At 48.6% G+C, this 24,148-nt stretch overlaps 1 protein-coding gene across 6 annotated transcripts in view; it reads left to right on the forward strand.

The window, feature by feature from the left end:
* MOB3C (MOB kinase activator 3C) overlaps positions 1 to 24,148 on the forward strand; it is a 38,667-nt gene that overhangs the window by 9,889 nt on the left and 4,630 nt on the right. For 3 of the 6 annotated variants that reach the window (XM_037404526.1, XM_037404525.1, XM_037404524.1), the window contains 2 exons: positions 9,824 to 10,026; positions 14,012 to 14,156. The exons of 1 other annotated variant lie outside the window; for it this stretch is intronic. In XM_037404526.1, coding sequence (XP_037260423.1) covers positions 9,824 to 10,026; positions 14,012 to 14,041 — 233 coding nt within the window. In that variant the 3' untranslated portion in view covers positions 14,042 to 14,156. Of the gene's footprint in view, positions 1 to 233; positions 389 to 9,823; positions 10,027 to 14,011; positions 15,604 to 24,148 lie in introns of those variants that run through there. 2 more of the 6 variants (XR_005106780.1, XM_037404527.1) reach the window with 2 other exon arrangements.

Raw genomic sequence — 24,148 nt, forward strand, 5'->3', positions numbered from 1 at the left:
CTTCACAAGAAGGCTGGGGTCGTAACTGGTGCAGCTTCCCACGCTGCCGGTGCACCTCAGGGCTGGTATTGCCAAGCTTTGCAACCTCAAGGATCGTGGCCTTTCCTGTTCCAGGTGTTCCTCGGTATCTGTCCCATTCCCCTTTGCTGCTAATTGAGCTTGGCATTCCTCTTTCTGCTCCTAGGGGATGTGGAAAACAATGCTGTCCTTTTCTGTGCTTGCACTTTTTCCAGGTATGCTGCGCTTGTGAAAACTGAGGCTTGGTAGGTTGTCAGCTTCCTTGCTCTTCCTCAAGGAGCTGAGCCACAGTTGGGCTCGTTAGAGTTGTCATCACACCCCTGCAGCATGCTCTTCTCTCAACTGACTCAATTTCTTTCTAGTTTTCCAGGTAGGTTCATGGTTCCAAGGTCTAACCCTCGTCCCACCTTGCTGCTTCACTTCTCAGCTCCTTTCCATCTATGCTAATTCATCTCAGCCCTGATTATACATCACATCTTGCTATTTAGCTGAGGTGTTGCCTGAGTGGAGATGCCTGTCCCCGGGATCTGGCCTTTCCAGCTGTCAACCCCCAGGGTATATGATGCGCCCCTTCAAAAAGTTGGGCCTTAGGAGCTTGCAGCAGCTGCCAAAGGCAACACAACTTGCAAACTAACCCCTCTGCTGCTGACTTCCAGCGCTTGGCAGCTGCCAAGGCTAGTATTAGCCCTGCTACTTAGCCGCTTTCTTGTTGTTTGGGGAGATGAGTTCAAGGGTTGGAGCTGATGCCTTACCTGGTGGGGCTGCCAGAGCCTCAGGCTATGCCTTGGAGCACTTGCTTTTCAGATGAAACACAAAGCTACTTGAATGTAAAAGAAGATTTAACGAGCTTCAGTGCAGGGGGGAGGGGGAAGGCAAGCATGGTTTTGCAAGTCTGCTTGACTTTTTTGGTTTTTCAAGCAGCAGAGCTGACAGAGCTGTATGAAATCAGTGCAGTTTTGGATCAGGATTTTTATTAATATGCTGGAAAACATTGAAGAAAATGGTCTATGTGGGATTGCTGGCAGCCACTGACTGCTGTAGCCCCATTTGGCTGTGCTGTAGCATCTAGCTGCGTGTCTTTTTCGAGAAAGTCTCTGGTCCTTGCAGGGGCTGCGGCTCTCTGCAGGCAAGAGGAGAGGCAGTGCTGGTAGGCTGGTTAACTATTAATTTTGGCCGCTGGGATGGGGTGGCCCCCCAAACCCCTGGTCTGACTTGGCTCCGTTGGCTTTGCCTGGGATTATGGTGGTACAACTGCCCCTCTGGGGGTTTCTTTCTCTCTCCCTCCATCACCTGAAGCCAAGACCTGCAGGCAATTGCTGCTGCCTTCCCCTTGCCAGCAGTCTGGGGCAGAGCTGGGTAGTGCAGTGCCAGATCCTTGGGCGAGGACAGGCAGACAGGCTGCCTTCAGTGCACGCCAGGGAGCCATCCCCTGGGATTCACTGGGGGCATCTGCTGTGCCACGGAGGCATCCCTCCCTCGTGGGCTCAGTGGGTTCCACACATCGTGGCAGATGGAGGAGTCTGGATGTGTGGCTGGCTGACAGTGTCAGCGCAGGATGCTCTGTGCCGGCAGCCCCAGCTCTGCTGGGGACAACAAAATCGACGTTGATTCTGGCTGCAGCTGGGCGCAGGCTTGCTGCTGCCGAGGGGCGAAACAGCAGCCACAGGGTACGGGCTGCCTCTTCCCCAAGCAGCTTGTTCCCAAGGAGAAGCTCTGCGCACCATTAAAAGCAGGGGCACAGATGTGGATTTACGCTGTTTTCCCTCCATCCAGAAAGGACAGTGCCCTGGTCCAATTTCATGCCTTTCAGGTGGGATTTGGGATGTGATGCTTGAAAGCTGCCTTGGGGAGTCAGAGCTACAAGGAGTCTTAATACAGCAGAATACAGGCAGCTGGGGAGGGATAGTGGCGTCGCAGCACCCTCTGCTACCCCTCATCTCCCTCTGCGATGCAAAACCCAAGTACAGTCGTGCCCTCCTGGTTTTCACCTGATTTCTGGCACTTCTCCCTCTGAAGTGTAACATGTCTCAACTTGGGGAGGAATGGCTGGTGCCTCTGGTTTCCATTTCTTTTGTTTTGGCATGGGGACAGTTCTGGGTGAGGTATGGGCTGGCTGCAAGCAGTCATGGGGCAAACCCATTTTTTTCTCTTCCAAAGCCACTCCTGCGTGCCTCTTCCAAACCTCTTTGTTGTGAGGACCCCTGTGTCCCTGAGTGACTTCAGTCCCCTTGCCAGCGTGTCTTGGTGGCTCTGGCCTCACACATGTGAAAGGAAACTTAGCTTAGTTCCGTTAGTTCTCTTAGGAAAGAGATCACACTTTAAAATGCATGAAAGGCTGTTGTGGAGGCAGGGGGAGGAGGGAGCTGGTGGCACTTTGTTGTCAGTGTGTCCCCAATTAACTGCCTTTCAGTGGCCTGCCTTGTGTGCTGGGTGATTGCTTGGCAGCTCTGGCATTTCAGAAGATGGAGGTGTTTGGCTGAAGGGAAATGTCACATCTGCCTGTTCCTGCCGGGCTGCTCTTCATTGCTTCGCCAGATGATGGGCAAGCCTGGGGGATGCACAGCGGGGAGGGATGCAGGGCTCAGGGACCAGGCGAAAAAACAGGGATGCTGAGCCTTCCTCCTAGGGAGCCAACCCCTTGCAAAAAGACCCAGGACAAGGGGAATAAGGCACCGAGAGGACATAGGGGAGATGTGAGCTGTTTTAAGGAGGGGAAAGGAGTCTGATGTGGTGATGGGGGGAGATTTTATATTTCATGCTTTGAGTTGCAGTGAGGCTCTTCAATATTAGCAGCAGAGATGGGATTTAGCGTGAAGGTTTGTTCCACTCCTGCTTGTACCGAAGAGGTCCACTGGGACAGCCGACCACCATCTCAGCAGGTGTTTCATGAGCCTTGTGCATCTCAGCTTTACCTCCCGGCCCCTCTTTGCTATGCGCAATAAAACTGTCCCAGTACAAAGATCTCCCTGGCTAAGGCCACTTGACCACAGACAAAATTGACTTTTTCTTTTTTTCTTTTTTAAGAAACAGCAAGTGTTCCCCAAATTTGCTGATGTTGCCTGAGGCTAACCTCAGCATCCTTTTCCATCCAAAAGCCACAAAGCCTGAAGCAGCATGCAATTCAGTGGGGCTCGCTCATGGCTGTCCTGGCAGTTAAGGGAGAGGTATTTCATGGGTCAAAGGGGGGAAATCCTTCATGCTGGGTTGAGAGGCTCAGGTGGAAATGAGCACAGATGGTTCACTGGCTTGTGGGCTTACAGCATCCTTTGGCATCATGAGGGAGTCCTTGCCTGGGGTAAACAGGCACAACTCTCGGTGACTGGAGCAGAACCGGGCTGATATGCACCACTAAAGCATCTGGTCCTTCAGCGTGTGTCAGAGGTGGGAGGGGAGCAGAGCAACCTGGGTGACAAACACCTTTGGTTTAGCCAAGCTGTGCGATGCAGAGTGTATGCAGCTGATATCCAAAACAGCAGCAAGGGAGCCTGATGCCAGCAGACAGCTTGTGACCTGGCAGAGTTAACCAGCAGGACCACAGCCCTCGGATGGCACACTTGCACCAGTAGAAAATCCCTGTGGTGGTTTAATGGGGCTGGGGGGGCTGCCAAGCCCTCTGTGTACCGCAGCAGGGGTTGAGGAGAGATACTGTGTCTTCCCCAACCTCAGGGAAATCCACCTGCAGGGCTCGGTCCCACTTAAAGACTTTGTTGTATAATCATTCTTCTGGAGCGGAAACCTGTTTGTCTGCCAGTCAAGATGAGACAAATCCCTGCATGGAGTGAGCTATGCCATCTTGATCACTATAAATCTACAGCAGCAGCAGCTTTCCCAGATGACCTGTATCAGTTTGCATACGTTAGCACTCTGTTTCCACTCTTCCAATTAATGTGGCTGTCCTGAAAAATACATTTAGATGGAGAATGAACGTTGTTCCCATGCAGGGAAAAGAATAAATGATTCTACAGGTGTATTTTTACCATCTGGTAAAACTATATCAGTAGATTTCTTCAGTGAGTGGCCACATGAACAAATTACCACCTGGAAAATATTGGTTCCTCCCAGTCATCGTTCTGCTCTGCAGTGCCTGGTTTTAGGGAGGTGCTGTGGGGCAGTAGCGCACTGGGGAAGAGGGTGGATGGGATTTGCCGGGCCCATGGCAGTCGGCTGCATTGGCACTGGTCAGCCCAGCATCAGCCTGCTGGTTGCACAAGGCCAGGCATCCTACATCAGCACCATCACGGCTTCTGAAACCTCTCCGTTATTAAATCAGAGCAGACGCAGAGTCTGGATCAGACTCAGCGCCGGAAACACCCCGTGCTCTCTGCCAAATGTGCCTGCAGCTCTAAAGAGCATCAGTCACAGGAGATTTTGGAAGAGTTCTTGGAAAGCATTTCAAAACTCAAGCTCTGCCATTCAAGCGTGGTCCCAAAACAATTATAAAAACCAGAGAAAACTTGGTGCAAAATGATCCAATACTTTCTCCCCATAACGACAGGAGAAAAATGTGCAGAATTCAGCTAATTATTGCCGTTCTCTCAGCTGGCTATTTTTTACATGACTTGTCTTTTTTTCTGCCTGTTTTCTTCCAAAATTAACACCACACCAGCTTGCAGCTGCCATCATGCCATTAGTTTTAAATGGGGCTTTAAAGACTTATTTTTAGGAAAAAATGAATCACTGAACACCAGGGTGGCCAAAATGGAGTAGAGAAATAACAACAACAACAATAATTCATGATGTAGTTCATTGAATTACTGCTTTTGCAGAGGAAAAAAATACAATTGCCAAGAAGCAAAATAGCTTCCCAGTACTGATTCATCATGAAAAAATTAAATTGGCTGGAGCATGAGGGTTAGGGATGGGAGAGATGGCAGGAGAGATCCAAAAGCCATTCACAGTCCCTTTCCGTATGCACAGGCACTTTGTTACCTCTCATTTTCATTTCCTTTTACACGTGGTCCCACATGGTTTCCTTATGTTTTGAAGCAATCAGCACAGAGTAGGGAAAACAGATTTCTCAGAGCATTAAATCACATCTTGGGGTTTTGAAGCAAAACATCCAAGGTAAACTGAAGGTGCTAATTCATTTCAGGGCTGTGAGTCATGCTGCTTGCCAGTGCCTTGGCTGTGTTGCAGTGAGTGAAATTGTACCTGACAGCTTTTGCCCTGGCTTGGAGCATGAGTAAGGTTCTCCCTTTGCTGCGCTGTGGATGGCTGCTCTGCTCCACTCCTCCTGGGACCGGGCTGCGTTTATGTCCTGGGACAGGTGATGCTCCCAGCTGCTGGCTGTCTGGTCTGTGTGGAGTATCTGGTTAGTGCACACCTGTGATCATGGGTGGAGGAGAAGAGCTGACCCTGTGTATAAATCTTTTTCCCAGTATCTGAGCAAGCTCACGTTGCATCCTGTGGTCCCCTCCTCGTCATCACGCAAGAGTCAGAGGGTTACTGCTTGCCAGATTGTGGGTTTGCTGCTGCTTTCTCCAAGGTTGCTGGATGGTGAGCACCAGTGAATTAAATGTAAAAGTAATTTCAATGCCTTTCAATCAGCCCAGGTGGGTTTTGTGGTGTTCTGCTGCCCCTTGGGGCAGCTGGGACCAGCATCAGTGGGATGCAGTGGAATGGCATTGCTGGGTCCCAGTATGTGTGTAGGGCTGGGAGGGTGAAGCAAAACCCATCAGCAGCACCTGCCAGGGTGCTTTGCCAAAACCTGGGGCTTCATCCTGACTTTCCCCTGGCGTGCCATACATCTGCTAACAAGGTCATCTCAGCCATGCAGTCAATCCCACCAGCCTCATCCGTGCATCTCACCAAGCTGCTACTCCTGCTGGTTTATGCCACCGTGCACCACCTCCAAGATGAAGACCCCCAAGCAAGGGCCACCACTGCCCTGCTCCCAGGTGCTGCTTATCGGTGCATTGGCCGCTACTGGGGTCTCTCTGCCACTGCCTGGCCCAGCCTGACAGGGAGGTGGGAGCCATGAGGGGAGCAGCCTGCCACCCTTCATGCCTGGGGCCCCATTGCTCCCTACTTGCTGTCAGGGTGACCCCTTCTAGCAGCCAGGATGGCTCTGAAATGAACTTATGGGAGCTCAGCTGCTCGGTTTAAAGCTAAACATCAGCAAGGGCAGGACCAGTGTGTGGCCAGTGCTGAGATCCCTGTCCCAGGGCTTCCCCCTTGCTGGGACGTGCTGGCTGCAGTGTGCGCCTGGTTGCAGGGAGGAGGCACAGCCTGCTCTCGCTGTGTCCCCTTGCATGCTGGAGAGGATGTCACATGCCTTGTCTGTTGGACATCCGCTGCACCAGCAGCTGTGACCTAGGGCAAGCCATATTTATGCCGGATCTTTCTGCTGCTCTCCCCAGGTTGGTCAGATGCAGCCTTTACTGGAAAGCCCTTTCCTTTCAGCTTTGGGCGAGGGGATGGGGAATTTTTCCAGCTCCTCGCCAGCGTGGCCAGTGCCTGCTGTGGCTGCTGTGGCTTGCTTTCCAAGTCAGTGGAGATCAGCAGCAAGGCATGACTTGCTGCTGGCAGAGGCAACCTGCTTATCAGATATCCACCCTGCTTCCTTCCCGTGGGGAAGCGCTTTGATCAGCTGGCACAGGCCCCTGTGCCAGATGCAGGGTCCAGCCAAGCATCCGTAGCCTGTATTGAGGGTCCTGGCAGAGGCACACAGACATGGCTGCAGCTCCAGCAGAGGAAGCAGGACCCCAGGGCCGAGGGTCGTGTCCTGTGCTGCTGCGGCTGCCCCTGCCTCCCTGGGCGTGTGTATGAGTGAGAAGGGTGATGCCGGGGGGAAGAGCCAGAGCAGGACCCCAGTGACCCCTAGACCCAAAGGACCATAGTGGGTGGTGGTGTCCGTGACATGGTCGGGTGAGGGGTCACCTGTAGAAGTCCATCAGCGACAGCCAGCCACACACTGACACCTTGTGATGGACACAAAGAAGAGCAGCCCAGCTTCACCTCCCGGGAGCTGCTGCTGCTGGGTTCATGTGAAAGCACAGTGCTAGGTAGCCCAAAGGGTACTTTTAGGTCCTGGAAGCTTGATGGTATCTTTCCAGGCATCATTAGGTATTAGGTATCTCAGCAGCTCTCATAGTTGCTGATGGTCATGAGATTTGGAGTAGATGACTTTTAAAGGTCCCTTCCTACCCAAAATGTTCTCTGATTTATGCTAAATATCTGTTCCCTGATGCACGAGCTGCTTTTGGAGAGTGCAGGATGTAGCTGGAGGTGTCTCACCTCGAAGTCTCTCAGCTGCCAGCTTGTCCATGAAGACTTGCTGGCAGCTGATTTATAGGACAAGACGGTTCTGGCTAACCTCAGGACAAAAGTGGTATAAAGTTACTTGCCACCATCTGCCAGCTCTAGAGGTGGCTCATCTAACAGCAACATCTGGACCACAGATGCTGTCGGCCCTGGAGCCTGAGATCCTTCTGATCTGTCCACTCACTGTCTTACTTCTTTCTGAGTTCAGGACTGGGTTATGGTTTGCTGCTTTCCTTCGCTATCGCTCTTTGCAGTTTGGCAATAAACTCCTGGCAGCTGGTCAGGTCTGAGTTCTTCCTCACTGCCTGCTTTGACTGGAGGAGGCACTAGGCGAGTGGGACGAGTGACAAACTGGAGGCCACAAACATGCTGCTGGCTGCCTGCTGGCACTTTGCTGACTTCCCAGCAGCGACTGCTCGACTCTGGTCCCAGGGAGACAGGCTGTTCAGAACAGCATGTATTCCCCAGCCAGGGCCCGGCAATATGTGTTCATCAAAAATTACTTGCTGCGATGAATTTTTCTTTATTAAAAAAAATATGTTTCTTGACTGGCTCTTCAATGCTGGTCTGCAGGGGCCACCCTAACTACACGTCTGAGTCCCCAGCTGGGTGATTATGGCTTTTATTTGCTCAGCAAATTCTCACTCAGTGCAAAAAGCTCAAATGAAGCCATTGATAAAGCGTCGTGTCCTTCCTGACTGCAGGGAAACCTGGAGATCTCTCTCTCATCCCCACCCTTATCTGACTGGCAGGCAAGGAGAGCTCTGCAGTCAAGGGTGTGGGGCAGAAGCAGATCTCCAGTACCATCTCTAAGCTGCTGGCATGGCGACAGCCTGGTTGTACTTTGCCAGATGCAAACACCGTTCCCCGAAAGTCCTAACGGGATCTGTTAGACCTGGCAGTGAAACGGGTCATGTGGAGGTCCCTGCTGGGGGAGCAGCCCAGGGGCTGCAGCCTGCTCGTCATTTTGCACAGCAGCGGCCACGAATCAGTCCCCAAACCACCTCTCTGTGTTCACATTATGCTGAGCTGAGCTACGTGTCCTCCTCCAAGTGCTGGCTGGGGCATCTGCCTGTGGCGTGAGCAACGCGCTGCTGCCCTGCCTGCCGCGCCCTCGCTATGCAAGGAGCAAAGGGAGACGAGGCTGGGCTCAGGGTGACTCTTTTACACCAAAGATTGTTTTCTGTTCAGTGCTGCGGTACTGAACTCGGCACCTGCCGAACCCTGGCCATTGAAAACACAGGCTCCACGCGTGATGTTGGAGGCACGGGCCCTTTGCATTTGCCTCCCACAGAGGAGAGAGGCATGGCACTGCTGCTGGGAAACAAAACTGCCAGGAGCCTTTGAGAAAAAGAGCTTAATTGCCTAGTAAGGCTGATGAGAAAGATTCAAAGATAAAATTACCATTTTAAATTTTTTTTTAGCTGAGAGATTTGCTGATGCTTTCCACAGTGCAAAACGTGTGAACTGGCTATGGTTGAGCAGAGATTATTTGGAAAGATTTTTAAGAGGTTATGTGCTGCATTAATAAGAAGCTAAGGGAGGAGGCTGGTACAACCGTGGGAAGGGAGGTTTTTATTTTGTTCTTTGCAAATTTGCATTGAATTGCTCAGGGGAGAGGAAGAAGCTTCAGGAAAACAAATTCCAGTTGTTTCATTTTCCTCCTCCCAAAAAAACATATGTTCAGGGTTTCAAAGCCATGCTTCCTGTAGAGATTTACCCCAGGCTTGCTGACACTGACTGTGTCACACCTCTGAGATTTTCACTGTGATAGCAGTGCATTTAAACAGATAGAAATGCAGGGTATGAAATTGTGTCCTTGGGTGGGACAAGGCTAAATATACACCAAGGTGTGGCGGGACCCATTCTCAAACAACCTGGGAGGACATTTCAGGCGGGCGCATCAGACAGGTGCAATGAAATTACAACCTAAACATGATTAAGATGGGCAGTTTTCTTCCTGTTTTAATGAGACATTTGTTTGAAACAAGGATCAGGAAAAAAGGTAGCAAACCCACCTGTTTTCTGTTGATGCATCAAAGGTGATGCTTGGGGGTGTGTGTGGGAAGAAAAACAGTATGAGCTGTTCTTTTCATTCAGAGAACCAAGGAAGGTGTCTTTTCTGCTGGAAGGAGGTTTGGTTTTGTTCATGGACCTGGGTAAATACAATTTGACTTATGCTGTGTCTGCACAGGCTCGTAGGGGAAAGGCAGGGAGAGTAGGCTGAAGGATCCTCTGCCAGATTGCTGTGCATAGAGACAGATGTGGAGAGACATGGCCTCCTCCACCGGATGAGAAATTTTCTCTCCTAGGGCAATCCCGCAAATCCTCAGACCATGTCTGTGTGAAATTGCTGGGAGTGCCATGAGGAAGTCTGTGAGGAGAGCTAGATGGCACATTGCCGTGGTGTAGCTGTTGACATTAGCCACTGAGTTCTTCCTCATCGTCCATGACTGCCTGTTAAGCATGAGTGACATTTAAATGCTAGCTGGGTTTTTTTTGGAAATGGTCAAATGGCTTCCAACTTGCTTCTGCTTTGCAGGTGTTCCCTTCCCCAAGCAGTTCCAGCAAGTTTGCACTAAGATCCTCACCCGTCTCTTCCGTGTCTTTGTCCATGTCTACATCCACCACTTTGACAGCATCATCAACATGGGTGCTGAGGCTCACGTCAACACCTGCTACAAGCACTTTTACTACTTCATTAGGGAGTTCAGCCTCGTTGACCATCGGGAGCTGGAGCCTTTGGTAAGGATGCCCGAGGGGTGGGGAGGTGGAGGGGGTGAAAGTGGCATGAGCTGAACACAGCGCTGGTAGATTCAGGTGGGGGCTGGACTCTGAGCAGTGCAGTCACCCTCTCTGGACTCTTTCAGCTACCCTACCTCAGAAGCACACCCACGTTTTCCATCCTGTAACCATCGGCCTTAGTGCTCTGAGAGAGAACTTCCCAGCAACACTGAGGAAAACCTTTACCCTTTGAAAACGCTCCTTAAACTTTCCCTCTGCTGCCATGTCTATGAATTGCTCTTTGGTATCCTCAGGACCACCGTAATACAGTGTCCCTCTATACTGTCTTGGTAGCTCTAATGCAATTTGCACATCAAAGTGTTTCCAGCCAGTTGTGTCCACATGGCTTTTAGAGGTCAGATTTGAACCCAAGGTCTCCTCTGCACGGTCCTGAGTTTTCCAATTAGCAGACTAAGGTCCCTGCTTGAGATCCTAGTGTGAATTACAATGAGGCTGCAGGAAGGCAAGCCCCAGTAGGACATGCAGCTCCAGACAACAGCTATAAAGGCCAAGCTGGAGCTCCCAAGTTTCTCTGCAGCCTCCCTTGGGAAGCAATTAGCCAAGCAGAGAGCAAGAATCCTTGAAAGTAGCACGACTAGTAGGAAGCAGAGGCCAGACAGCCCAGGCACATAAACTAGAAAATGCACATAGTTCTGTAAGAGAAGCAAGTGTGTCACAGGCAAAGTTGAGTGTGGTCTGACTTAGGGAGGACATGTTGCAATGGGGAGAACAATTAACAGGGAACCCAGTAGTTAGCACACTGTGATAAGGGCTGGGTGCAGAAATGGCCATATCCAGCAGCAAGGCAAGACCCAGAGAGAGAAAGAGCTGAGAAAAGTCCCAGCATGAGCTGTCTGTTTAGGAGTATCTGGGGGTGGAGAGGGGTGGATGCCCCTGCCCCTAAGTGCTAAGCGCTCTACTCCTCTGCTTTCATTTGTATCAGTCAATTTGCTGCCTGCCTGCTCTGATCGTGATGTGGGGGGATGGAGAGATGATGATCTAATCAGGGGAGACTTGGATGACAACAGCATCTACATTATTTTGTAGAGTTTGATTGTGACTTACATTATCACAATGGCCCTCAGCTCCAGAAAATGGCAGCTCAGCATCACTCTGTCCTCTGTTAAGTCTTCCTCACCACCACTCCTCATTACATACTTCTTTAGCCTTGATATAAGCCCATAATGGTGTCATCTCCTTTGACTGGTGCTTGCTAATTTAAATAATTAGCACCTAACAGCCAAAGCAGAGGCTGACATTGCTAAATAGGTTTTCAATGCCAGTGACTCACATGCAACAGGAGATGATTTATGGGTCTGGATGAATCTAAGATGAACAGATTTTCCCGTGAGATGCAATCAGGGTTAAACTACAAGGAAATGAGACACATTTACCTCTGGTCTACCTGTGTCTCATTTCTTGGTGTGCCCATTGCCTGGCATCCAAGCCCCAAGCAGACCCAACCACACGGGAGACCTCCTTCTCTCAGGCAATGAGTTGCTGTAGGTGTGTATGAGAGCATCCTGCAACCAGAGGACAGCCGTGTCCGGGATGCAGTGCTGAGCTGAGGGAGGGACAAGTTACAGCAGCTTATAAACAACTTTCTAAAACTGAAAATGGTCCTGCTGGCCATGCTGTTAACCCAGGAAGGCTGCAGCTTGACCCTGCCATCAGTCCCAAAGTCTGTATGGGTTAGGATTGATCCACTAGCTTCCACCAGCATTTCTCTCTGCTGCAGGCAGGAAAAGCAATAAAATGGGATGTTTTTCCATGGACATCCAAGGGGCTTTCCAATGAGCCCCTGGGAACCTGGTGTGGCTCCGATGCATTGTGCTGTGGAGCATGTGGGGAGCCTGGCAGTCATGCTGTTCTGGCTTTGCTTCAGCAGCAGTTGTGAAGATGCACAAATAGTAACATCCAGCCTCTGCTGCACCTTTTTTGGAAAGGTGGTAATCTCTCAGTAGGGATGAGATGAACTGTCCTTGAAAGGTTCAGTCTCCCTTGACTGTCTCATGAGCCCAGAAAGCTGTCCTAACCTTGCATTTAGATGGCCAGAGTTAGCCCCCATGAATCCCATGAGGGAGGAGACTCCTGCCTGCAGAGGTGCCTGTTCCCTGCACGTGATTATGGAAAGCCCCAAGCAGCTGGAGGGAGCATATCTGGAGCAGGACAGCAGGTCTCTGAGTGCTGTATTAAGGCTGGAACTTTCCAGATGCGGGCTTTCTAGTGAGGAGCCCCAGTTTTCAGATATAAAGAAAGAAAAACCCCAGCACCTCCCCAGCCATAAAATGTCCCATTAGGCCCAAAAGCTTAGAAAACTCACAAGGACTGGGGGATGAGTGAGTTCCCAATTTCTAAGCCTGCCTCTGGCTGAATCTCCCTTTGCTGCCTCAGTTTCCTTTTTGTCAAGATTCTTTGGGGATGTGATTTCTTAGCAGCAAATCTTGGGAGCCGAGAGTGAGATGGATCCTTTGTACAGGCAGAACTAGCGGAAGGACGTGATTCACCCTCTCAACAGATCAAGAAATACGGCAGAGAGAAGCCGTGCACTTGCTTCCCTGACAAGGGCAGGTCACGGTGCTGGGCAGCAGCACTGGCAGCGGTCCAGCTGGTTACATACCAAGGCAGAGCTGTGGGGATTTCCAGAGTGTGATGAATGCTTTGGACATTTGGGGCCAGCCTGAGGAACTCACAGATGGCTTGGTGGTCCACTGGCTGCCCCAACCCATCCCGTTCAAGGCTGCTTTTGTGCATGGTGCTGCACTAATTGGGTAGGCTGGATGCTGTTGCAATGGGATGGTTACAGTCTTCTCACCCCTTCTTTCTCATTCCGAGATGTTTGCAAACACTTCCTGTTTGCAGCGTGATTTTGTGACAGAGCATTGGCTTTTCATTTGATGGCAGGGTTCTGTGCTTGAGTGATTTTCCATGTTACCCCTACAGAGAAGCCATCTCTTTGCCACTCTCCCCCAATGGATTTTAAAAACAAAGCTTTCAGCACTGAAGAGCTGACACCGCAGCTTCTGTCTCCCTTGGTTATATTACTAAAGGGCCTTTTATAGGGTTACTCAAGCGTCATCCTACTATTCTAGTTCTCCTTTTTTCAGAGTTGCATCCTTCCTTCTCTGCAGACCACTCCTACTTGAAATCTGCGTTGGGAGTACATTTTAATGTGGCAAACCTTTCTCTGGGGTGTGTGAGGGGTCTGTGTGCACACAGATTCAGAAGCCATGAACTTGATGAGGCAGACAGAATCACAGACTCCTCGCTGCAGCAATGTACATGATTTGCAAGCTATTAGTTGAGCTCCTTAAGGCAAGGACAGATACCATCTTCCGCCAGCTGAAAGCTGGGCACCTTCCTAATGCAGCTGGCATGATGCCATCCTGGCTAAAGAAAACAGTCTGTTAACCTAAACAGAGCTCAGTCTCACAGGTTTCCTGTGGCCCTCTGTTATTAGCACTCATTTGCATTGCAGTGTGACCATGGGATCCCTTGCCAAAACCACGTCTTCCTCCCGGAGGAGGCTCTCGACTCTTGGAGTAAGAGCTGGGAGCAGCTCCACATCCCAAATCCCTAGGCAGCTGCAAAGGGAGGCTCTGAGTGCTGCACCACCTTGTCTGGCTGCTCAGTGGCTGAGTCAGGAGCAGGACCTGCATCTTTCAACATCTCAGCCAATGCTCTTTGTTGGACTGCTCTCAAAGCTAGGGCTTGGCCACAATAACCTTGTGCCACAGAGACTGAGGAGGATGCCAGGAAGGAGCTGCTGAGGCAGAGCAGTTCCCAGGAGGGCTGGCATGGGAAATACAGAAATGCTCTCCAAGGCTCCCACAGTTGCTTCCTCAGGTTGTTTTTGGACACCTACCAAACTGCCTGACAAGTGACGCTACTAAAGCCTGTCTTTCGCACTTACTGTTTCTTTCTTTTCTCTCCCCCTTCAATGCAGAAAGAAATGACAGAACGAATTTGCCACTGAAGCATTTTGGCAGGTCAACTCAGCTGGCTTATTTGGAATCTGATGGGACAAGACACCCTGTGGTGGGAGGCCTCTTCCCAAGGGCTCGCTCTGGGCATTTCGACATGAACTACAAACACTGCAGAAGAGCCTCTTCAGGCCAGGGCTGAATCCTGAGCCTGCCAAGCATCTCTGGACAGATTTTTTCATAGATCCCAGTCTCTGTTGTATGGCTCCTTAGAAAGTCACTGACTTACTGGAGAACTAGGCAAGTCTGGTTGACTTTTGCACACTCTGGTTTCTAAGACTCAATCCCATGTTTGATATCACCCCTGCAGCTACCTTTCCTCTTGTTTTGATCTCAGCTACACTGATCTCCAAATGTTTTAGTAGTGATTCCTGCCCTGTGAGCAGGTGTGACCTTGGCTACCAAATGGTGCCTGTTACCTTTCTTACACGCAGTGGGTTTGTGATAACATCCGAGATCAACTCTGCAAAGCTGGTGACAGTTGATCATGTGGTTAGTTGCTGATGTACTGTTTTTAACCATGAGCTATGAATGTCTTTCCTTCTGCCCTAGCTCATGCTTTACCAAAGGGACCATTTTTCCCTGCAAGGGATTTTTCACACTTGGCAGACGGGACTTCATGATGCTCTAAGATGCATCCAACACTGGCTGGACTAACGGCAAGGTGGCCCCAGGACAGCGGAGGTGAACTAGGCCACTTTTCAGTGTGATCAGCACAGTCTACCAGAGAAGGACTCAAAGTGGTGGAAAGAAACTGTTGCCAGAAAACAACATTACCAACATGTCAGCATTTCCTGACATGTTGCCTTGGTTCAAGGTCAGCAGATGCTGTCTGTAGAAACTGTTTTCCCATTATCCAACCCTACAGCATAGTAAAGAGTAAATTAGGTGGAGAAGGGCTTTAAGAGACATCTAATTTATGCTGTTCTTCCACAAAGGCAAGATCAGTCCTTCATAAACCTTTTTGACCTTTTGAAAACATACTATTGCTACCTGGTCTGTGCCATTATTCTCCTGAAAGGTATCACATCTCAAAATTTCTTCCCTTTCTGCTTGCAATGCCTGATAACTTGTATTGTGTTCCCTGTGCCATTTTTCTTTTGGCAAAAGTTGAAGTCTTTTTTTGTTTTTACTGGTTTTAGGGAGTTAAAATCAAATTGTCTGAGCCACAGCATTGTTATGCTTGTGTTTCCTGACCTTTTTCTGGGAAAGTTTTGTATACCAGACACAGCTGATATTTATAATCTGGGGCTTGCACATTTTTGGGGTAGGGAGGGGATGCGGCTAGAAAATGTAAATATTCAGGCCAACATTAAAGTGCACAAGTGATTTTTTTAGTGCTCAAAGTGCTTATTTTGTTGTGAAAATCTATTTTTTTTTAATCTTGTGTACCAGATGTATATTTTTACATGGAAATAAAACAGAGCAAAATAGACACAAAACCACCTGATACATCATTCCAATATTTTCTGTGTAAAATAATTAGTAAAAGTCCCAACATTTTTGTTCTGTTACTCATTAAAGAAACATTAATAAAGCTGGTGTATTTCATTCTCCCCTGATTCACCTGTAGTAAGACAAGCATCCTGAAAAAGAACCCAGGATAACTTGAAGAGTAAGATTTCCCAAGGGTTGCAGCACTGACGGATATCAATACCATGTTGAGACCTCAGCTTGTATCTCAGAAAGCAGCTTTACACAGGCTAATGTTGCTGCTCTTCATCCTCCCCTTGCAGACTTTTCACCAGCATCTCACCTGAAGGCATTTTCCTGGCGATGCACAGTAGTGAGTCACACAGCTTGGTGTTGTTGGCAAACAATGAAAAAGTCAAACCTCTCCCTTCAGGAGGCTCAAGGGTGCCTATGAGTCTTCAGCATCCCCAGAGCTTCCACAAACATCCCTGCACAATCTGAAAGCAGGCAGAAACCCTGGGATGCATTACATATGCATGTAGCTCTTGTTAACCCAAGTTCCCCAAATGACTCATCTGCTCAGATGGCTGCCAGGTGCCTGGGACTCATTTGCCTCTTCGCAAAACCCCTGGGTTCTCCTGATGAAGGGGAGATGTACTATTGCCAGGATTTTATTTTCCTTCTCTGCAGCCACCATGTCCTTTGAGACCAAATAAAAGGCTGTGGTGCCAGTCACCACATCAGATAGAGGCTGGCATGGGAGAGACACTGTGCTATGCAGTGTCTGCAGACATTGAAGAATTTAGGAATAGCCTTGGATGGGTGAAAAAAGGGCTTTGTGGAGCATAATGTCTCCTATCCCAGTGCCACAAGGATGGGATATGGAGAGGGTTTGGGTTTGGCCAGTGAAGCGTACTGCCCTTGGCTGGGCATAGGCAGGGGTCAAGGCTGACCTGCCCTGGCAGCAGCCCCATTGGCAGCCCAGTAGGGCTGGGCTGGGCTGCGAGGTGGTGGTTGGGGTTCGCTGGTCTGAGTGGCGGCTCCTGGGTTTAAGCCTGCGCATGCTAAGGCTGGACAGTCCTGGCTGAATGCTCACCGGTAACCATGACATGATCTGGTCTGAGATATTCCTCGTCTCTTGGTGAAAGCTTGTAAAATCTAAGAGAAGACTTGGGAGGAGAGAAAACTGAGCCAAGGTGATGCTGTTGTGTCCAAGGGTTACAAATCTGTTCGTATTGGGCGATGACCATGAATCCACTTGGGATCAGAAAGGGGTGAGATGGGTTAATAGTACCAGATCCACTCCTTGATTACTTTAATGGTGGTAGGCTTAAATGCTGATTCTAGCAGAGAGTTTCACAACTAGAAGCAAGAGTTTTTTCCTTGGATGCGTGCAGCTTTTACTTTCTAGAAGCTGATGGCTTTGCTAATGCAGCCCAGTCAGCCAGATTCCCTCACGAAGGTCAGGGCAGGACAAATGACTCATAAGTGTCGAGAAAACCTCTAATCAGGAGTGTGGCATTCAGCTCCCTGCTGAAAAGAGACCCTGAGTCAGAGCTGAAATGCCAGCAGTGTGTGTGCGACTATCGCGTGTCTGCATGGATGTAGAAAACAGCAACAGCAAATGCGGACTCTTACATGACAGGGTCCCTTTCTGGAGAGGTGGCTGTGGGGGAAACAAAAGCATGGTCTGCCCACAAATTCCTTGAAGGTCTCAGTGCAACACAATCCATTCAGCTCCAGTAAGGCACCTTACTCTGATGCTTTGAAATACCAGGTGGTGACATCTGCTACTGACACCCATAGGGCAGGACTCACTACCTGTGTAGTTGCTCAATGCTGGCCAGAAAGCCCCAGGGTCTCCAACCTTTTTCAATGTCTGAGCTCACCCAGGCTTTCCCCCATCCAGGCTGGGTCACCACTGGGGTCAGCCACAGGTTCCTTGGCAGCAACACGGATAACTGGGATAGCAGTGTTGAGATTATAGCCATTGGATCCTAAGTGAATACAACAGTTCCGTGACTGCTGCTTCTTAAAAGTATCTGGCACTTGTTCTCCCAAATCATGTGTTTTGGTGGAAAACTTGAACGAAGTTTGGGACTTTGCAGGAACCCTGGCCTGTAGGGCTTCTCTTGCAGAACAGCTGGGTCCATGTGCTGGCTGCTGGGGTACATACTCCAATCCCAGCAAGTGGTGGTATGCATTGTACATCCTCCTGCTGAGAACAATAATCATGAAGGGCAGGAAGCGGATCCATATTTTCAGGATTTATCAACTTGTATGATTCTTCAGCCTGTGTTAGAAGGAGAAGCTTCACCATCATTTGCGTAATCCTCCAGCAGCTATTTTATTATTAACTTTAATGAAGCTGTACCACCTGGGATTTGACACTCTGGAACAGATGTCTTCTTTGTCATTTAATATTTTATATCCACTGGGCAAGTCATCAATTGCTTTGGGCTATGCCCTGATGACAGAGTGAGGTAAGCATTTTGCCATCCATTCATGTGGCTGTCAGGTGAGCATAGGTAAGAGCTGGCGGTCTCGGGGCAACTTGCTGTAGGTGTCCTGGGCTGGAGGCCAGGACCAGCACCACACTCATGGTCTCCCTCCCTTGGGTCTTACTCATCTTGCAGTCTTCCAGTAGTGCAAGTATTCACCACACTTACGTGCACTGGGAGGAATAAGGGTTGAGATGTACACAAGGTCTCAGTCCCAGCCTAAACTAGCTGAGTGGATGTGCTGGTTTTTATAGCTGCATATAGGTGGAGGTAATGTTATGGAAGGCCTTTATTTCTAATACTGTGGCAAAATGTTCTGCTGTTTTGGTGACTGTGCTCATTTCTGAGGATTTGTTTTCTTTTAGTCCTTGGATTGCTTCTCTAACCCATAACTGGCCTTGTTAGGAACACAGCTAATGTCTTCTCTGTGCTGGAAGCAGGAGCCCCAGCATCTTGTCTAAGTCCTTCTTGCTTGACTTTGCAATCTGCTCTATATTACTGCTCTCTGATGCAAAAATAAATACCTAAGCAGAACAGGAATGCAGTGAAATGAAACTGGGATGCTGCATTTGAAAATGTCGCCACTTAGAAGGAAAATCATCTTCCCACTTCTGTTTCTAGCAGTTACAACAGTTTCCTTCCCAAGACACCCTTTTTGTACTATGACTTCCAAAGTCATTCAAACTCACAAATATTCTAATATTATACTATCTTGTAGCCAGTGCATAACAATAGGAGGATTAAAAAAGCCTCTTCTGCATAAGCATGTAACAGAAGATTGAGAAGCCTCCCTCTCTGGTGGAAATCACTTGTACAGCAACACCTCTCACATCTCAAACCCAGTTGGGTAGGATGAGGATATCAACCCCTGCTTGTCAAATGAACTTTCTGAGAGTTTTGCTCAACTTTGGCCCCAAGACTTTTGTTTTGTCCATGTACAAATACTGTCTAAACCTCTAGACAGCACAGATAGATGTAGCATGCGGAGTATCATAGGATGAAACTGCGACATACAGAACTTTAGCAAAGAGGCTGCTACTCATCTGGGTAATAGCCTGAGGAACCCAAGGGCATGAGACATCTTAGCCCTGTTCATTTTAATAAGAATAGATCATCAAAACACCACATGTAACATCACCAGATCTCACCCCTCTTGTCCATGTCATATTGACAATGATGGCACAGACACAAGCTAAATAATCAATACCAAGTTGTAATACTTAAGTCAGACTACTTGGACACAGCCCCATGTGCCTCCAGTGGCTGTCCAGGGGCTTAGCATTTGGGATAGCACGCAGTCTGCATTTCCCCTTGCTCTTCTAAGCAGGACACCATAGGAAATGGACTGGAAGCATCTGTAATGGGTCCTGCTGACTCTGGCAGAAAAGCGAGGAACTGTTGAGGACAAAAAGCAATCTAGGCTGGTAGAGTCACTGCTGCTGAACAGCTGTTTTGGGTAGATGGGGGATGCAGTAAAAGCCTCTGATGATCAGCTTGTACAGTGGACACAAGCATTTTTCTGCTTGTTTCTAGTAGGTTTGGTTTGTTAGTCTCCAGCAGACTACACATTTTCCAGGTCACGTGTTACTTGGGCTTTCATTCAACAGAGTCACTTCAGAATCTCTGTCCCAGTGGGCAGCTGGGTGGCACTGTGTGAGGGTGTGAGTGCTCCTCATGGGCCTGGCTCCAGAACAAGCAGGTTTCACCCTGGCGTTCACATCTGTATGGGCATTTTCGATGTCCATTTTGAGAACTTTTCCATGTCTCCTGCTGTGAACCACTGTGCCAGATGTGACACTGAAACATGGTCTCTAGGGGTAGAGATACCTCACGCTACCCATAACACTACACATGAATCATAAGGTTTCCTGAAAGAAACAGCACTTTCTCTTTTATTTTTTGAGGGGTGGAGAAGGGACATTCACAACAAAAGAATGACACAGAAGCTTGATCTTGGCACATGTGATTGCATAAGCCTGTCTCTGGGTTTAATCACCTAAATGAAAAGTATAATTTTCAGAGAAACTGAGCCTGTACAAATTCCTTGAACAGCACAGGGAACAGTACATGCTCCGTGTCCTGAAAATCAGACTAGATTGCAGGTGCTTAAATATAGATTTAGGTGCTTGGCTGTGGAGAGATAAGAGAGGAATAATTCTAGTCGAGGCTCGAAATCATTTTAGTAGTAAAACATAGGCCAAAGTACTGTGATCCAATTGTAATGCTGCTAAATCAAAACTAGCTCTGGTAATTACTTCTCATTTGCCTAACAGCCAGCATAGATGGCTCCTTATCTTCTCTGCTGTGTGCTGCATGGGTAAAAAGCGGACAGGTACTTGAAAAGCTATTAAAAAATGAAAGGAAAAGTCGTGTGGAAGAACTACTCTCTTTACTGTGGTTAATAAACCAGTTATACTGTTTGAGGAGGTGGTTCCTTCTTCACTTTTCATGGGACTTCACCCTGAAATATTAGCATAACCATTTCCTAGAAATGCCATGCTTATTCTATTAAAAACAACAAATGAAAATAAAAATATTTTTTCTTTTTTCTCATGCTTTGTAACAGGCTATATTGAAACTTAAGCTTTGTCCTCTGGCTATGTGGGTTGTGCAGCTGGGTTATCTTGCAAGCCACAAAAGGGACAGAAAAACAAGGATTCAAGTACATACATCTTGCTTTGAGAGTGGATGCCTACTTTCACAGGCAGAAGATGCTGTGTTGTGTAAGAGCCTTTTAACCTATGGGAGAAAGGTGTAACAAAAAGCAATGGATGGGAATTAAAAACCATAATGAATTCAATTTGAAAATATGCTGCAAAAATTTAAGATGATCTCCCTTGAACTTGATACAGTCCTAGATGTTGAGAGTCTGAAAGGTGCTTGCATGGATCTGAGCTATTCTTGCAGACCACCTCTTACTTCCGTTCAAGTGGGACAGATGTTCAGACCTAAGACCTGAACCTTCAAGGATAAAAAATTTCAATGTGGTGTGGAAATAGGTGGGCAGCTAGGGGAGAGCAAAGACTACTAAAGCTCTCCCTGAGGGAAGAGGGAAACAGAAGAATCCTCCATCTGGATAGGCCACCATTCACATGGGGAAGAGCTGCTGTGAATGGCTTCGCTGTGGAGAAACTTTACCTGGGCTTGCACCTTGTTAGACATCAGAGTGCTGCACTAACATGCACACATAAGTGCATCCCTAGGAAAGCAGGCTTCAATACTTCTGCTGTTTATAGGACATGCTCTTCCATGCCAGCCTGGCTGAAAGAACAAAGCACACTTTCATCCTGGGAGAGGATACCACAAAGATACCATTGATGTTCAGTAACCTCATCCTGTACTGGGACCTGCAGGCTTCAGCTGTCTCAGGCACTGCTCTGCTTCTGGGCTGTTTCCTTTGAACCCAGGTGAGGAATTGGTAGCTCTCAAACTGTGATGCATCTTCCTGGCCCCTTGGCAGAGAAGACAGCAACAGCAGGTAGCATATGTCTTAACTTGCTTTATATTTGCTGAGACTGTGGCTTTTAGTATTGTGAGTACCAAGCTGCATGTCCAGACTGAAACCATACAGTCCTGGAATGCTCATGGGTTCAAGCTGTAATTCACTAACTAAACTGACTTTGGTGTTTCTCTTGAGCCATTTTAACAATAGCCAACACTGGCAGAATTAAACAGCTTTGGGTGAAAAACACTGTTATCAACAAGTTATTGACCCTGTATGTGGCAGAAGAGTTAAAAGTTTTGGGCCAGTATAACTAAAAGAGGTTGTTCTCCCTCCATGGAAACTTGGACATGGTTTCTGGTGCTCAGGGGGTGGGAAGAGCTATATATCTCTTTGCCATCCACAGTCCTACAGGCGCTTTACCATGTGGCAGTTACCATCTCCCAGTTGAGATGTGGTAACAGTGTGTGCAAATGCCCAAATCCTCACAAATGCAAAATAAAATGAGTTAGAACATCTATATAATGACTGCTAAAAGTCCTGCTAACTTGATAACTTGCAATTTGCTTTGATTTTTCCAGACATATTCAGATTCTGCTTCAAAGTTTCCCATTGTCTATCTGGTATCTGTAGCCACACAGTGCAAGCTGCGCACACACACAGAGTGCAGCAAAGCTTGCAGTCTCTAGGCATGAACATGTCCCACTTCCTAGCAAAGCTAGTATCTCCAGTGATGTTTGAAATCCTTATGGAGAAGATACTATATCACAAATGAGGTAGGGAGTAGTAGCTCACAGGAGTTCTTGTTGGACTTGATTTCAATTTACTGTATTTTTTTTTTTTTGTACAAACTCCAAATTTACCAAGTTTACATCTTTTCATTTAGCCTACTAAAATAAGTGGAGAACCGAAACGTCACCGAGACTGAGAATAACCTTATCAAATGTCAATCTGAGTTGATATGGAAAAGAACTATTTCTTTGCAGGGATACTTCTCTGCAAATGAATTCACCTTCCTGCTCAGCCTTACGATGCAAAATAGCACTGATAAGTGTCTCTTCCCGAGCCTTTTTAACACCCAAGAATTAGGTCAGAGCTGCTTTTTGTAAAACTAAAAGAAAGGACTCATCTGCAATCTCCAAAGTAAGATTTCTGCTATTAGTGAATTTGTCTCTTGCAGCTCTTGGGGATAGTGTGTGCCTTGTGCCTCTGCTGAGAAGAAAACCTGATTTTTTTTCCCAGTCAAATATATTTACAGGCAATACAACCAATTAAAGCTGGCAAAATTTAAAGCCTTATTTGGCAGTAATAATTTTAAAGGATTTTAAAAAATATGTAAGTAGCGTGTTTGTCTTTGCCCCACTGCTCTTACACTGCTGCCCCTCATCTGTAGCTGCAGTGGCCACAAAGAAGGAGACTTATCTTTCACTGCCAGATAAAAAAGGGGCAGCTGTTCTGCAGAGGTAAGGAAGTAGCTGCAGGAAATAAGGCTGCTACCTAAATTATTCAAGACACCGTGGGAAAAATGAGAAAATGCATCCTAATGTAGAAGGACTGTGATTTATCCCAAAGTGGGTAGGAGCAAGCAAGGCTGGGATACAGATTCACCACGGAGGAGAAGCAGCAGGTCAGGTGTACAGCACTGCCTTCTCAGAGTCCTTTAGGTGTTTCATCCCACAGTAGGGTTTTCATGCTGTGCCTCCATAGGCTTATACCCAGCTTCTTGGCTGTTACTATTTTTTTCTTTCTGCTCTTAGTCTGGCCTGCTTGAAGGCGCACCCGGCTTACTGAATGTCGCCAAACCCCACTGCCATTAGCACCCTGCTCTGAGGGACAAAGGCAGGGGACACTTTCCCCTTGTCACCTGAGCAGCTGCTGAGGTACATCAGCACTAAGTTGATCCCGAGGCCAAATGGAAACCTGTGAAAAATCACTGGCTCATGCAAAACACTTGCAGGGAGTGCAGGCAGCAGAGAAAGCAGGCAAGGAAACGATCTTCCAACGGATCTACTAGACTGCTGGTATTACAGACAGTGCAGTATCAACTTGTAAAGCTGAGACAAAAAGAATTATCCTGAATAAAAAGGCTTCTCAAAAGTTATCCTCATCACCCCTCCTGTGCTCTACGTTTTGTGAGAGACAGTACTTGGTGCAGGTGTTAAAAGTCTTACTGGATTTTTTAACTCATTAGGGTCTTGACTGCTGAGGTATTATCTGAACTGCATGTGCTGCATTTTGTTTGTTAATTATTGTCATTCTTCCACAAGCGCTTCTTGGCAACCCTGCAGAGGGATGGGGGGCTGCAGTACAAGATGGCAGCCACCTGCTGCTCCACCTCAGGCCACCACAAGAGGGTCCCCACACAGCCCTCCCACCCTGAGGGGCCCTGTGTCCTGCTGCCACTACCGGGGACACGGCCAGGTGCATATCCCTCTTCTGGGAAGAAGACTAAACTGCCAGCCTAGCTGGGGGAGCAGTGCCCGGGCCCCGCTGCCCCCCTAACGTCTGCTTCCCCGCCGCCTCGGGGGAGAGCCCCCGCAGCCGCCCCGCGCCTCTGCGCGCCCCACCCCCCCGCACTGCGCCTGCGCGCCCTGTGCGCCGCGACCCGGGGGCGGGCTCACCGCATGCGCGCCAGGCGCGGGCGCGCTCAAGGGGCGGGGCGGCCCCGCCCCTCCGCACACCGGAGCGCGGGGCGGGCGGCCGGCGGCGCGGTGCCGCCCCCGCCGAGGGACGCCGGCGGCCGC

Source organism: Falco rusticolus, chromosome 11 (assembly GCF_015220075.1).
Source record: "Falco rusticolus isolate bFalRus1 chromosome 11, bFalRus1.pri, whole genome shotgun sequence".
In the NCBI taxonomy this organism is placed as follows: Eukaryota; Metazoa; Chordata; class Aves; order Falconiformes; family Falconidae; genus Falco; species Falco rusticolus.